Source organism: Paraphaeosphaeria sporulosa (assembly GCF_001642045.1).
Source record: "Paraphaeosphaeria sporulosa strain AP3s5-JAC2a unplaced genomic scaffold CC84scaffold_3, whole genome shotgun sequence".
NCBI lineage: Eukaryota > Fungi > Ascomycota > Dothideomycetes > Pleosporales > Didymosphaeriaceae > Paraphaeosphaeria > Paraphaeosphaeria sporulosa.
The window spans coordinates 354,208-366,759 of record NW_017253362.1 but is presented as its reverse complement, the minus strand read 5'-3'; the positions used below and the strand labels follow the sequence as shown (position 1 = coordinate 366,759).

The window sequence follows — 12,552 nt, the reverse complement described above, 5'->3', positions numbered from 1 at the left end:
CCCGACGCTGGCAGCAGTACAGTTACTTCCATCGTCAATTCCTCGACGCCTCCCTGCCAACTGCACACTGCCCACCGCACCGCACACATTAGCAGCCGCGATCCCCTCACGCATTACACCATTGACATCATCCCAGCTCTTGTTGGCGCTGCTACAGCTCCCATAGCTTCAACATGGCGCCTCTAACCGCTGCATCGGACGAGCACACGCATCAAGCTCTCCTTGACCAGCTCGACATCTACAAAATCCACAAACCCTTCCGCAACCCGCACTGGAAGCCCCCGCAGCGCCGCAACAAGAATGTCAAGCAGATCATCGCCGATGCTACGCGCAAAGAAGCCTCGGTCATGGCCACCCAGAACAACAGCGGCGCATCCACGCCCGCGCTCCCGCACACCGACGGCGCTACAGGCGTCGCGACCCCCGTCGGTCGGGCCCCAAACATCGCGCAGGCAGCGCAAAGCCTGAGCACCCTGGTGCTGGAGAAGAACCTACGAGCTGCTGGTGGCGGATTGGGAGCGGCGAACGGCAACGGCGCAGGACCGGCTGCTACGTATACGAATATCGAGAGCGCACCGAGCTTCCACCCGAGTAGCCAGAGGCGGTACTGCGACATCACAGGGCTGCCGGCGCCGTACACGGATCCCAAGACGAGGTTGCGATACCATGATAAGGAGGTGTTTGGGGTGATCAGGACGATGCCGCAGAATGTCTCTGAAGGATATCTCAGCGCAAGAGGTGCGCACACAGTGTTGAAGTGAAGAGTGGGACTGTCTCAGCGAGCGACTCTCAGAACCTGATTCGCTTCCATGACAGCTGGCACGGAGAGGAACACACGGGGGTACTAAAGAGATGGGCTTGTACTGTATGGATCGATGTGGAACATCCAACACAGCACCGCATGCAAATATGTAAGGCCAACAAAGTCAAGCGCACTCCACCCACCAAGCCCCTCTCGAGGCAAGGTTCAAGAAGGTGCTCCGGCTTAATCGTGGACTGTTTTCTCTTCGCCAATGACGGGGTACCAGGAATACACGGACAGTATTTCTAGTGACAGCAGCGTGTGTAAACGCATGCTGCGGCCGGGGCGGTTTCTACATAGATATCTCTGCCTTTTGTCTAATAGCCGTCGCATAATAGTGGTGGTCAATTCTAGACCGCTCTGGAATAAATCCCGTTCACAGAGAAGCTGTATCGTGGCTGTACTCGATGCACCTCGCGCACCTCGCAGAGAGTGTAGGAACACAAGCCTCGAAAATCATGCGGACTCCCGACAAGACGAGGGCGCTAGCCAGGGATCCCCGCGCACGGTCCAGCCGTTGCAGCTGCAGCTCAAAGGGACACGATGCTGCATCGAAAAGTTCCCGGAGAGCAGAGTGACACCTGACACCCGCGGCGCATTGGGACTACATATCGCGCGCGCTAGGCAGCCGCTTTTCTTAATCTTTACTTGGATTCTTGAGAGCTGCGCCCTACCACCGCACCCAGCGCATACCACCCGCTCACACCACCGTCAAGATGCCGACCATGTGGCTCACAGACACGCAAAGTACGTACACATAGCGCGCCAGCAGCTTCGCAAGATGCAGCACGTCTAACACACCGCAGAGATCGGAGTCGCCTTCTGCTCAGGGGGTAGGTACGCATCCCACTCCTCCCTACCGCCCAGCTCCCGCGAACCCAACTGACACGCGCGCGCAGGCGGCTTCTTTCTGCTCGGCGGCGTCATGATGTTTTTTGACCGCAGCATGTACGTTCCCCTGCCCCTCCTCCTCCGCTTCCCTGGGAAACTGACGTGCGCAACAGGCTCGCCATGGGCAACATCCTCTTCCTAATCGGCCTGACCCTCATAATCGGCGCCCAGAAAACGCTTTCCTTCTTCGCGCGCCGGCAGAAGTGGAAGGGCACCGCTGCGTTCACCGCCGGCATCATACTCATCCTCATGCGCTGGGCGTTCTTCGGCTTCATCATCGAACTGTACGGCATACTCGTTTTATTCGGCGACTTCTTCGCCACGATTGCGGGGTTCGTGGGGAATATTCCTGTGGTCGGGCCGTATATTGCGAAGGCCTTGGAAAGAGTGGGCGCGGTGAGCAGGAGCCAGGAGTCGGCGGTTTGAAGGTTAAACAAGTCATGTGTGTATTGTGGACATCGGGCTCCCGGTTGGAAGAGGTGTAGGAGAGGAGGGTAGATGGAATACATTTGGCTGGGTTCGACAGAGGTTGCGTACGATAATTGTGAGCATAGGAGAGAGAGCTGGAGCTGGCGTTCGAGATGGACAAATGGGAGGCATATCTGGCGTTCTGCTCTTCGGTTCAGTTTCGCGGGAAGGAACGGAATACCACGAGCCCGAGCACGATACGATGCGACAGATGCGTCCGCGCAACCAGCTCGCGAACCTCTCGACTTGCATAAAGTCCTATCATACTGTACTGTACATATACTACACGTTGTACCATTTACACTACATCACTGAAACACCCCACCCCCAAACCCCACCGGCCTCCTCACCCGTCCCCCTTCAATAAACGGCACCACAGCCATGGCCTTGTAAATCCTGCCCATCCCCGTCGGCCCTCTATCCACCAGCCTCTTCACCGCGCCCTCCAGCCTCGTCCTGACCTCCTCATCCCCGGCAGCCTTCAGTAATCGCTCCGCGCGCTCCATAATCCCCAGGCTCGACAAGAAGTAGGCTTGTTCGACAGGCCCGTGGACTTCGACGCCGGGCGAGGCGTCGAGTGCGGCTTCCGCGAGCGCAACGAAATCTACGTCTGCGCTAATGTCGACGAGGCCAGCGGAGACGAAAGGCGAGACGGCGCGGTGCGAGCGGATCCCGCGGAGCGTGTTGGCGGGGATGGTGGATTGGGGACCGTAGTCGAGGATGAGGGCGGCGCCGGATGGGGCTGGCTTCTGGAAGGGTTCGGGGAGGGGTTGGGACTTTGGAGATATGGAGGCGGTGGATGGGATGGGCGGTTGGGTTTGATTTTGAGAGGAAGGAGAAGGGGGATTCGCGCCGCCGATGCGCACGGCGAAGTCTGCGATATAGGAGAGCGACTCCGGGGATATTTCTATGATGGCGTCGGTGGTGTTTTGCAGTGCTTTGTACCTGTCCGAGGTCTGCGGGAGGTAGAGGCTGTGCGGGGTGGGCGATTTCGAGAGCGTGAGGTGGAATTCCGGGTGTGGTGAGCCGTCCTCGCTGGTCTGGGCTTGGGACACCTGTGACTCGTGGATGGGCGCGACGACGAGCTCGTGCCATTGGTTTTTGGGGGCTTGCGGGCCGGTCCTTGGTGACAGGGGGCCGTCTGGGGTGATTGTTTTGGAGGCGGCAGGGAGGGTGGAGTTCGCGACGTTTTGGAAGACGTGAATGGGAAGGGCGTCGAAGAATTCGTGGGCCAGGATGAAGGGGGTGGATGTTTCTTCTGTTCAGGTGGTTAGCGTTTGCATGTCAACGGGTAGTAGGTATTGTACCTTTGGGCACGAATCTGATGTCCTCGCACCAATTGACAATGCAATCCGGCATATACTTGCACGGTGCTCTCCATCCCAGTTCGAACTCCTCTGGCGCATCTGTCCCGGACAACCGCTTGGCCTGCTGTTTGCGCAGATCGTCAGAAGCCTCAATCATGTAGATAGCTTCGACACTCTGCGCGAACGGCTTGAAGCTAGAGATTGTCCTCAATACATCGTCCATCAATGTCCCTCTTCCAGGGCCTACTTCTATAATTTGGACCTTCTTTTTCCGGCCCTGGGCCATCCACTCTGTATATAGCCATATGCCCACCAATTCACCGAAGACTTGGCTGATCTCGGGCGACGTTATGAAGTCCCCTTTCGTGCCGAATTGATCGTGCCCGGAGGTTTGGCGCGTGTAGTATCCGCCCTGGTCGGAGGTGAGGCATTGGCGCATGTACGAGGCTACTGAGACAGGGCCGGTAGTCTACAATATCGTCACCAAGAAGTCACCTGTAGGTCAAGGACCAAACGTACCTCTATCGCTTGCGCCAGCGTCTTTGCGAGCGGCGTCGACCATTTTCGCTCTTCCGAGTCGCTCGATGACCACCGCACCGCGCCCCGTGCTAGTCTATGCCTGAATGCCCGCGGCCTTGCGCATCTTGTCGCGCTGCGCAGTAGATCGTGAGAAACTGCTCTCATCTCGAATTGTTATCGGATTTCCATGACGTTGTTCTCGGACGACAAAGTTGACTTTCGGAACGCGGGAGCTATGACCAAGCCGTCCAAGGTCGACGCCCTACCACGTGCTACTCGTATTGATCCCACGAAACCACTCCGACATCCGATATCACCTTTCGATAGTTTAGATCGGGAATAGAAGGATATCATGGCGTCGCGTTGGGCAGACGATGAGGCGGACAAGGCAGAGGCTCAGCGCCGGAAAAAAGAGAAGGAAGAGAAGAAGCGCCTCAAGCTCCAGAAGCAACAAGCCGAGCAAGAAGCTGCCGCTGCTGCTGCACGAGAAAGAGAAGTTGAATCACGTCCAGCAAAGCGTCGAAGACTCTCCAACGACACCGGCTCCCAAGATGTTGCTCCCGCAGAGACACCAGCGGAACGGCCGCTTCTACGCTTCGACGGCGGCGGCTGGGGACCATGCCGACACGTTTCCAACTTCGAGACCCTGAACCATATCGAAGAAGGCTCCTACGGCTGGGTATCTCGCGCCCGTGAGATCTCCACCGGCTCCGTTGTCGCGCTCAAGAAGGTCAAAATGGACTACCAACAGCAAGACGGCTTCCCAATCACCGCCCTCCGCGAAATCACTATCCTCCAACGCGCCCGCCACAAGAACATCGTCCACCTACATGAAGTGCTCTCCGGCTCGGACCCCTCTGAAGTCGTCCTCGTCATGGAGTTCCTCGAGCACGACCTCAAGACGCTGCAGGAAGACATGCCCGAGCCATTCCTCGCGTCGGAAGTCAAAACGCTGCTAAAACAGCTCACATCTGCGCTTTCATTTTTGCACTCAAATCACATCCTCCACCGAGATCTAAAAACTTCCAACATCCTACTGAGCAACCACGGCCATCTCAAGATCGCCGACTTCGGCATGGCGCGCTACATACCGCCACCAGACGCGCGCCTCACACAGCTCGTAGTCACGCTGTGGTACCGCGCTCCCGAACTCCTCCTCGGCACCGAGACCTACAGCACGGAAATCGACATGTGGAGTCTGGGCTGCATATTCGGCGAGCTCCTCCTCAAAGAGCCCCTCCTGCAGGGCAAGAATGAAGTCGACGAACTAACCCGCATATTCGCGCTCTGCGGGCTTCCCACCGAGCGCAGCTGGCCCGAATTCTGGCGCCTTCCCAACGCGAAGGGCCTCAAGATCCCACGGGACTCGGGCGCAAAGAGCGGCGGCGTGATACGGACGAAGTTTCCATTCTTGACGAACGCGGGTGCAGACCTACTCATGAGTCTGCTGTCGCTGAACCCGGAGCATAGACTCAGCGCAGACGAGGTGCTAGAGCACGCGTACTTTAGGGAGCAGCCGAAGCCGAAGCCCATGGAGATGTTCCCCACGTTCCCGAGCAAGGCGGGGCAGGAGAAGAGGCGGAAGAGGAGTCCGAATGCGCCCAAGAGAGGGGAGGCGCCGGGATTGCAGAATGTCGATTTTAGCGGCATCTTTGCGAATAGGGAGGAGGAGCAGGCGGGCGCAGGGTTTCAATTGAGAGTAGCTTGAAGGGTTAGTGATTATGTCAAGACTCCGCAACAGGAAGGTCTGAATGTGTTACGACGCCCGATTATTTCGACGTAAGACCATGTCTTTGTGCACATCTTTCATTCGCCTTTGCTGGGATGTCAATTTGTTTCGAGCTGGGCTACACGATGCTTGGAAGGGCTCTGAGGCATCCGTCAACATCATCCTACATGGGCAGTGGAAAGGATTTGCTTTCTCTCATCCTTCAGTGGAGCATCTATAAAACTTGACGATCGTGCACCTCAAGTCTACCCAAAGTCCCTAATCTCTCATATCCTCCACAACTCTACCTCTCACTGCACATACTAAATCATTCAAGCCTCACACCACCAACAACATCTCTACGATACACCTTCTCCTCCTCACCTCAGCACTGCTCGTCGCCCTCGTGCACGCAACACCCGCACCCGCACCAGCCGCCGCAGCCGTGTATTACTATTGCGAATGTCAACACCGACCCAGCTGCCAGACCAAGTTGATAGACCGCCGTCGAGACGTGAAGGTGGAAGGTCCGGGGCTGGAGAAACGAAACACGACGTGTTGCTGGTGGGGCGATAATCATGAGTTGCTGCGCTGTTTGTAGAAAACGTGGTCGTTGGGCAGTACCAGAAGAGATAGACTACATGAAGGAGTTTGTGAGTGGCATCTTTCCAGATGATCATACAAACACCAAGAACAGCAGGTGGAAATTTTATTGTTTTAGATTTAGATTGATGGGCCTATCTGTTACTGGATTAAACATTAAATCGTCCTTCGTCTCAACCCCACTTTTCCCCCCATTCAAAGACTAAGAATATGGAAAGGAAATCCCAGAAACCACCGTAGACCCCAAGGAAAAAAGAAACACCATAAGTACAATGTACATGGTAATCACACGCTCATCCATTCACCAAGTTGAAGATGCTTACAACTCGGCAAACGCAAGCCACATAACCCCCACAAGCCCAGCGAAACTCGCCATCCCCGCGCTGCCAAACTCCGAAACCGCAGCACCGCTGAACTCGGGTTGCTTGGGTTGCTCGGGCTGAGTGGGGCTGATGTGGGAGCTGGCTCCCGAGCCTGAACCGCCGCCAGACCCAGATCCAGAGCCCGGTACTTTGCCTGAGCCAGCGCCTGAGCCTGAGCCAGCGCCTGAGCCTGAGCCAGCGCCTGAGCCTGAGCCAGCGCCAGAGCCCGAGCCGCCGGAGCCAGAGGTACCGTTGCTCTTGCTGGTCTCGGAGGGCAGCACGATGACCTCGGTCTTTGTCTTGGAGGGTTGAACGATGACCTCGGTCTTTGTCTTCGAGGGTTGAACGATCGTGGTGCCGTTGTTGAAGGGACCAACGGAGGAGGTTGCGACTGAGGGGGTGCCGGTGGAGAGGACGACGGGGATAGTGGTTGTTGTAACGCCTGCCTCTGAGCTAGACGAGCTTGAACTGCCGGTCACTGTGATGACGGCGGTGGTCTTGCCGCACGCGGAGACGGCGAAGTCGCTGTACTTGGCGGCATCATTGGGGCAGCCGTCGGCCACAGACTTGAGAGCGTCCAGGCGGTCGAGCTCGATGCAGATGCAGGGGAAGTCGGCAGGGTTGCACTGCGACTTTCCGATGAGTGGGAAGAGGACGTCTTGGGCGCAGTTGGAGAAGCCGGCGATGGCGCCGGGGATGTCGTGGGGTGGACCGGGGATAGCCGTGGAGAGGACGAAGAGGGTGGAGGAGAGGGTGAGGGTGCTGAAGATAGTGGGAGACATTGTGGTTGTGGTTGTGGCGGTGCAGGTTTTGCAGGTTTCGGTGGAAGTCTTCGTGGACGAAGTCTCTAAAGACTTGGTTTCGGTGGAAGTCTTCGTGGACGAAGTCTCTAAAGGCTTGGATTCGGTGGAAGTCTTCGTGGATGAAGTCTCTAAAGGCTTGGTTTCGGTGGAAGTCTTCGTGGACGAAGTCTCTAAAGGCTTGGTCGCGGTGGAGGTCTTAGTGGACGTAGTCTCGGAAACTCCTTTCAAAGAAGACTCGGTGCTGGAGACCGAAGTTGATGTAGTCGTGGGTGCTAGACTGGAGGATGTGGTAGATCCGGACTCTGACGACTTGATGATCGTCAAGGTGGTCGCAGAAAACACCTTCGTAGAGGATTCTGTGGCAGAAGACTCTGTCGGAGAAGGTCCTGGGCTGGTAGACTTGGACGTCGTCGAGGCAGAAAACGAGGGTGTTATGGAAACAGTGGACGGGACCGAGGTGAAATGCGGAAGCGAAGGAGTTTCGGTGTACACTGTAGTTTCAACCGTGGACGTATAGGGGACGGTAGTCGTGGTATCGAGCTCCAAGTAGCCAGTCTCACTCAAAACCAAAGAGGATGATTTGTGGTGGTGCTTATGCGATGAGGAACTGATGATCAGTGAAGTACGAGTCCAAAAGTCTCTGATGTGCCAATGCATCTTGAGAGTGAATGTATATATAATGATATCTAGCGAGTGAGGTGGTAGGATGAGCAATGAACGCGTTCAGAGGCATGGAATATATGTGCTACCTTTTGACATCTTGGAAGCTGCATGCGGTCGCCCAAAAACGAAAGAGGGTTCTTGGACGGTAAACATAGGCGGCGACGCATCCGGGCGAACATCTTTGTTGGCAAAGTTTCAGTTTTCGAGTTGGCATCGCGAGGTTGTAGCGTGGCTCTGAGTTCCGGTTCCGTCGTCTGCTCTGGAATGTGGCGCAAACGGCTTCCTTTCAGCATCGTCATGGCCCCATCCGGAATTCGCCCGCTTCTTTCGCCCCACGCGCTCTTTAGCTGCTTTGGATGGGCAAGCTGTATTGTGCAAGTCCACCCGCGCACGCTTCTGGTCATGGAGGGAAGGTTGGATCGACGCGTTCTGCTTGTCTAGGATGCTTATAATCATAGTTACCTGGCTTTTATCATAGAAGCACCCGTGATGCTCTTTTGTGTACCGTAGTGCACAAGTTAAATCAGACGTCGCTTCAGAGGAAGGTTCATCCTGACTCGCTAGAAGGTTTTCGTAGTACGGGTTGGCATGTTCACGACGCGATGTACGCCCTGTACAATGGCGCATATCACACTCGTCCATGAACCGTCGATATTGGTACGCCAAAATGTAAGGATCCTTCTGAAACGGTGGTATATGTGGCGTGTACGGCCTATACATTTTGAGGCGTTGACTATCGGGATGAAACAAACCTTGATGTTGCTGAAGTTTCTCGCGACTTGACCCCAGCAGCGCAGTACGGTATTGACGTCGAAACTATTCTCGTGCGCTGGGGTCAAGATGAGCATATGCTTACTTGGCCTGAGAATCTTTCGGGCTATCAAACAGACGAAAGTACAGTCCCCATAACTCGGGGTCCGCCATGTAGTGCGTTGTGTCGTGTCCTCTCCAATCGATCGATGCTCTAGGGGGGTTCAAGGAATGTTTGCATGCGTCGATATCAGGGTGATGTGCTTACAGTACTTGTAAGTAGCGCATGGTGTAGCAGCCAGAGGCAAAGCCAACACAAAGAGAGGAAGCACATGAGACCTAACAGTTACTAAGTTTGACAGTGACAAAGGTTCGGAGTTGCCACTAGGACATCCGAAACGCCCACGATTGGGCGCTACCGACCGTTCCAAAAAACGAACACGTTTGAGCAACGTGGGTGGTAAAGATGTTCAAGTTTACCCTGCACCCCAGTCTGTCCTACGACAGAGATTGTTACGACGGAGTATCCTCATCTCTATCAGTACCAAATACGAACAACACTGGCGGTATGCGGCGTAGCGCTACGGAGAAAACGAAGCGATACCAAAGCCAAATGGTATGTTTGCAGCGTAAGATACGGCATATGCATGTGTTCATGGATGGATTGAAGTTCGCCTGCAAGGGGGCAGCAAGCATGCTAGACAGAGGAGGGAAACAGATGGTTGAGCAAACATCAGTGTAGGAAAGGTAAGATGGAAGGATGGCGAGAGATAATACGATCTGGGTCATGGATACTTGCCATCTGTGGTTGGCATGTACGTAATGATTGAAGGCCACCAGATGATTAAGAGCATCAGATCAACAGCACATATATAGAAGATAGTGTTTTGGTGGGTGAGATTTTTTAACTTCTAAAAGAGGACGTATTCGCGACATCGGAACAAAACGCAGCAATCGAAGGCTTCATGCAGGTAGTAGTGATGTTGACCACACGGAAGAGCGTTGGGCCTCCGCCATTGCCAAGGCATGCTAGAGACTAGCGGACCGCTTAGCCTGCCCGCTTCGCTCGAAAATCCAAAAGTTCGCCTCGCAACATTTTCGATCTCGAACAGCAGACGCTGCAACTTTGACAATGGCGACCTCATCGTGAGTATTCCTCTCGTCGGAACCTTCAGTGGGACGATAGCCTTCTCTGTGCATTCACTGATCCCAGCGCAGAACTGTGCCTACGAAGGATGATATTCTCGTTCCCGAGACGCTTCTGAAGAAGAGGAAATCACAGGAGAGGGCTCGCGAGGAGCGCGCTGTGGCCACAAAGGAGAAGCGAGGTATGCAGTCAGCTGCTACAACGGTCGAAAGGGAGCGGTCACGATGATTATAACCACCAACACTATCGACTAGGCTTCGGTCTATGCTGTCGAATCGTTAACCATCTTTCGGGAATGATGCAACCGCTCCCTTCGAAATCATTGTGGCAGGTTCCTCTTTACACTCAATGCTAATGTTGGAGTAGAAAAGAGCAAGAAGAAGCGGGAAGTGATTTTCACCCGAGCCGAGAAGTATGTGAAGGAATACCGCGACGCTGAGAAGGAGAAAGTCCGCCTGTCCCGCGAGGCAAAGAAGAACGACAGCTTCTTCGTACCAGAGGAGCCCAAGCTCGTGTTCGTTGTACGCATCAAGGGTATCAACAAAATCGACCCGAAGAAACGCAAGACCCTGCAGCTGCTTCGTCTTCTCCAGATCAACAATGGTGTCTTTGTCAAGCTTTCCAAGGCCACCATGGAGATGCTGAAGATCGTTGAACCATTTGTTGCTTACGGTTACCCCAACCAGAAGTCCGTCCGTGAGCTCATCTACAGTCAGTGTATTGCTCTGCTCGGGCCGTCATATACTAATTGATATGCAGAGCGCGGTTACGGTAAAGTCGACAAGCAACGCATCCCGCTTACAGACAACGAAATCATTGAGGAGCAGCTCGGCAAATACGGGTACGACTGCACTTTGAACCTGCATTGTCCGACATCTGCTGATATATGTCTAGCATGATCTGTATGGAAGATCTCATCCACGAGATCTACACCGTTGGTCCCAACTTCAAACAGGCTTCCAACTTCTTGTGGCCTTTCAAGCTCAACAGCCCGACCGGCGGCTTCCACAAGCGGAAATTCAAGCACTTCATCGAAGGCGGTGACCTGGGTAACCGTGAAGATCTGATCAACAACTTGATCCGACAAATGAACTAAATGCGACTTGTACAAAGTAACAGTGTCTTTGGGATTGGGAATGTTTTGAGCATGAATATCTTTCGGGAATACCCCACGGTTGCATTTGCATGGCGTTTGGCTTCTTTGGTGGGATTCAATCTCGCGCCTAACGTGGGAACGACTTGAAATTGATTACCAAATCAATGAAATGATTGCGCCGCTTAACAGTGGCAACAACTACACGGGCTACTCCAGCCGGATACGGAATTTGTAAATTGAAGTACGCGTGGTCAGCTAAAGGCGCTGGCGCGCACAGCCTCGTGTCCCAGCGTATGCCAAATGAACTCGGCAAACTAGGCAACACCCAAACTTGACTGCATCGCCATCTCGACGGTTTCAAGGTTGGACACGTAGGTGGTGTTGAGGTGGACGCCACCTCGAGGATCTGCATCCGGATGGCCGCGATCAGCTGTCGCTTACCGTAAGACAGGTGTGTGTGTGTGTGCTCACAGCCAACGCCGCGGTTGCAGCCGGCCCAATGTACATAATATTGCAGTGGCAGACACGGATCATTGTTCAACTCCAGAACATGATCCGACACCCCGTAATATGGGACCGTATTGATCATCCGGACTTAAGCTGGATTTTCAACATCCATTGTGCCCCTGCAAACTTTTACGAGTCAATCTCTGCAGACCTCTCGCGAGGTGGAAGTCGTCAAGACAAGGGTCTCAACCGTTGCTCTACATTTGGGAGGTGCAGCGCGTGCGTAATAGCGCTTTGCTTACGGCGTTGGACGGCCTGGCCTCTTCCCACCCGCCGAGACTAGTCTTGCCACCACCTGCGAGCCTGACGCCTAACGATTTTCTTTTGGCGAAGCGCGCGGAGTCAGAGGCGCGAAAGCCTGCGGGCGGATCACGGTGGGCGCAGGGTGGACTCACCGTGGGTGGCAGAATGACGCTCAAGGTCTGACGCACTCTTACTGCCGCCTTGCCGCCGTCGTCGGCAGTGTTGGGTTTCGCGTTGCGATTTGCGGAGAGCCTGATGGAGCGCGCCGCGATACGCATGCTCATCGTCACCTGCCAATATGCGTGCAGCATTCCAGCCCGGCCTAAGGAGAAGCTACGGGCAGTGACGGATTTTTGTGCACGACTAGGCCACGGGGCCCGCGGGCTTGCTGCAGGCACACAGTTTTCATACAAGCACGGGGACCGACTTCCGCGCAGCACACTGCTGGACAGATGAATGGCAGAGTTAGCATGCATGGGCGTGCTGGCGGTGATTGTGCATAGAATGGCCATCAACACGGGCCGACTATTGGCTCTATTTAGGGGAGCTGGTGTGACACAGTCATCTCGAAGCTCAGGTGGACTTGGTGAGGTCTGCGCGATGATGCAGAGCGGCGGCCCGGGGAGGATTGGACCCTTGGCATGGTCAGAGGGGATTCTCGAACGAAACACGGGCCAGAGGCA

The 12,552-nt window shown here is 54.9% G+C and overlaps 7 protein-coding genes across 7 annotated transcripts; 4 read left to right on the top strand and 3 right to left on the bottom strand.

Moving 5' to 3' along the window:
- The first annotated feature begins 32 nt into the window (after positions 1-32).
- On the top strand, positions 33-1,178 carry CC84DRAFT_1140273 (uncharacterized protein). The gene has a single exon (XM_018176280.1). It carries the CDS (start codon positions 174-176, stop codon positions 759-761), a length of 588 nt encoding a protein of 195 aa, XP_018038283.1. The 5' UTR covers positions 33-173; the 3' UTR covers positions 762-1,178.
- A 340-nt stretch (positions 1,179-1,518) lies between these two features.
- On the top strand, positions 1,519-2,119 carry CC84DRAFT_1214475 (Got1-domain-containing protein; the record flags this gene model as incomplete). The annotated part of the gene is made up of 4 exons (XM_018182631.1): positions 1,519-1,549; positions 1,609-1,635; positions 1,702-1,750; positions 1,807-2,119. The coding sequence occupies 4 exons, from the start codon at positions 1,519-1,521 to the stop codon at positions 2,117-2,119; spliced, it is 420 nt and encodes a 139-aa protein (XP_018038282.1).
- Positions 2,120-2,469: 350 nt separating this feature from the next.
- CC84DRAFT_1256874 (DUF185-domain-containing protein) lies at positions 2,470-4,238 on the bottom strand (the record flags this gene model as incomplete). The annotated part of the gene is made up of 3 exons (XM_018184674.1): positions 3,988-4,238; positions 3,469-3,937; positions 2,470-3,419 (listed from the first exon to the last, which is right to left on the bottom strand). The coding sequence occupies exons 1-3, from the start codon at positions 4,150-4,152 to the stop codon at positions 2,470-2,472; spliced, it is 1,584 nt and encodes a 527-aa protein (XP_018038281.1). The 5' UTR covers positions 4,153-4,238.
- A 101-nt stretch (positions 4,239-4,339) lies between these two features.
- CC84DRAFT_1194331 (kinase-like protein) lies at positions 4,340-5,695 on the top strand (the record flags this gene model as incomplete). The annotated part of the gene is made up of 1 exon (XM_018181341.1): positions 4,340-5,695. One exon carries the CDS (start codon positions 4,340-4,342, stop codon positions 5,693-5,695), a length of 1,356 nt encoding a protein of 451 aa, XP_018038280.1.
- Positions 5,696-6,617: 922 nt separating this feature from the next.
- On the bottom strand, positions 6,618-8,120 carry CC84DRAFT_1214472 (uncharacterized protein; the record flags this gene model as incomplete). The annotated part of the gene is made up of 1 exon (XM_018182630.1): positions 6,618-8,120. One exon carries the CDS (start codon positions 8,118-8,120, stop codon positions 6,618-6,620), a length of 1,503 nt encoding a protein of 500 aa, XP_018038279.1.
- A 191-nt stretch (positions 8,121-8,311) lies between these two features.
- CC84DRAFT_1238923 (uncharacterized protein) lies at positions 8,312-9,210 on the bottom strand (the record flags this gene model as incomplete). Its single annotated transcript, XM_018183968.1, has 3 exons — positions 8,312-8,807; positions 8,879-9,088; positions 9,145-9,210. 3 exons carry the CDS (start codon positions 9,208-9,210, stop codon positions 8,322-8,324), a joined length of 762 nt encoding a protein of 253 aa, XP_018038278.1. The 3' UTR covers positions 8,312-8,321.
- Positions 9,211-9,961: 751 nt separating this feature from the next.
- Positions 9,962-11,321, top strand: CC84DRAFT_1140264 (60S ribosomal protein L7). Its single transcript, XM_018176279.1, has 5 exons — positions 9,962-10,022; positions 10,095-10,204; positions 10,390-10,734; positions 10,783-10,864; positions 10,918-11,321. Exons 1-5 carry the CDS (start codon positions 10,009-10,011, stop codon positions 11,117-11,119), a joined length of 753 nt encoding a protein of 250 aa, XP_018038277.1. The 5' UTR covers positions 9,962-10,008; the 3' UTR covers positions 11,120-11,321.
- Positions 11,322-12,552: the final 1,231 nt, after the last annotated feature.

Bases quoted from the DNA above. Each gene is read 5' to 3' on its own strand.
- CC84DRAFT_1140273 (XM_018176280.1), top strand. From the start codon at position 174: ATGGCGCCTCTAACCGCTGCATCGGACGAGCACACGCATCAAGCTCTC.
- CC84DRAFT_1140264 (XM_018176279.1), top strand. The intron at 10,205-10,389 runs GTATGCAGTCAG...ATGTTGGAGTAG, and splicing joins GGCCACAAAGGAGAAGCGAG to AAAAGAGCAAGAAGAAGCGG. The intron at 10,865-10,917 runs GTACGACTGCAC...ATATATGTCTAG, and splicing joins GAGCAGCTCGGCAAATACGG to CATGATCTGTATGGAAGATC.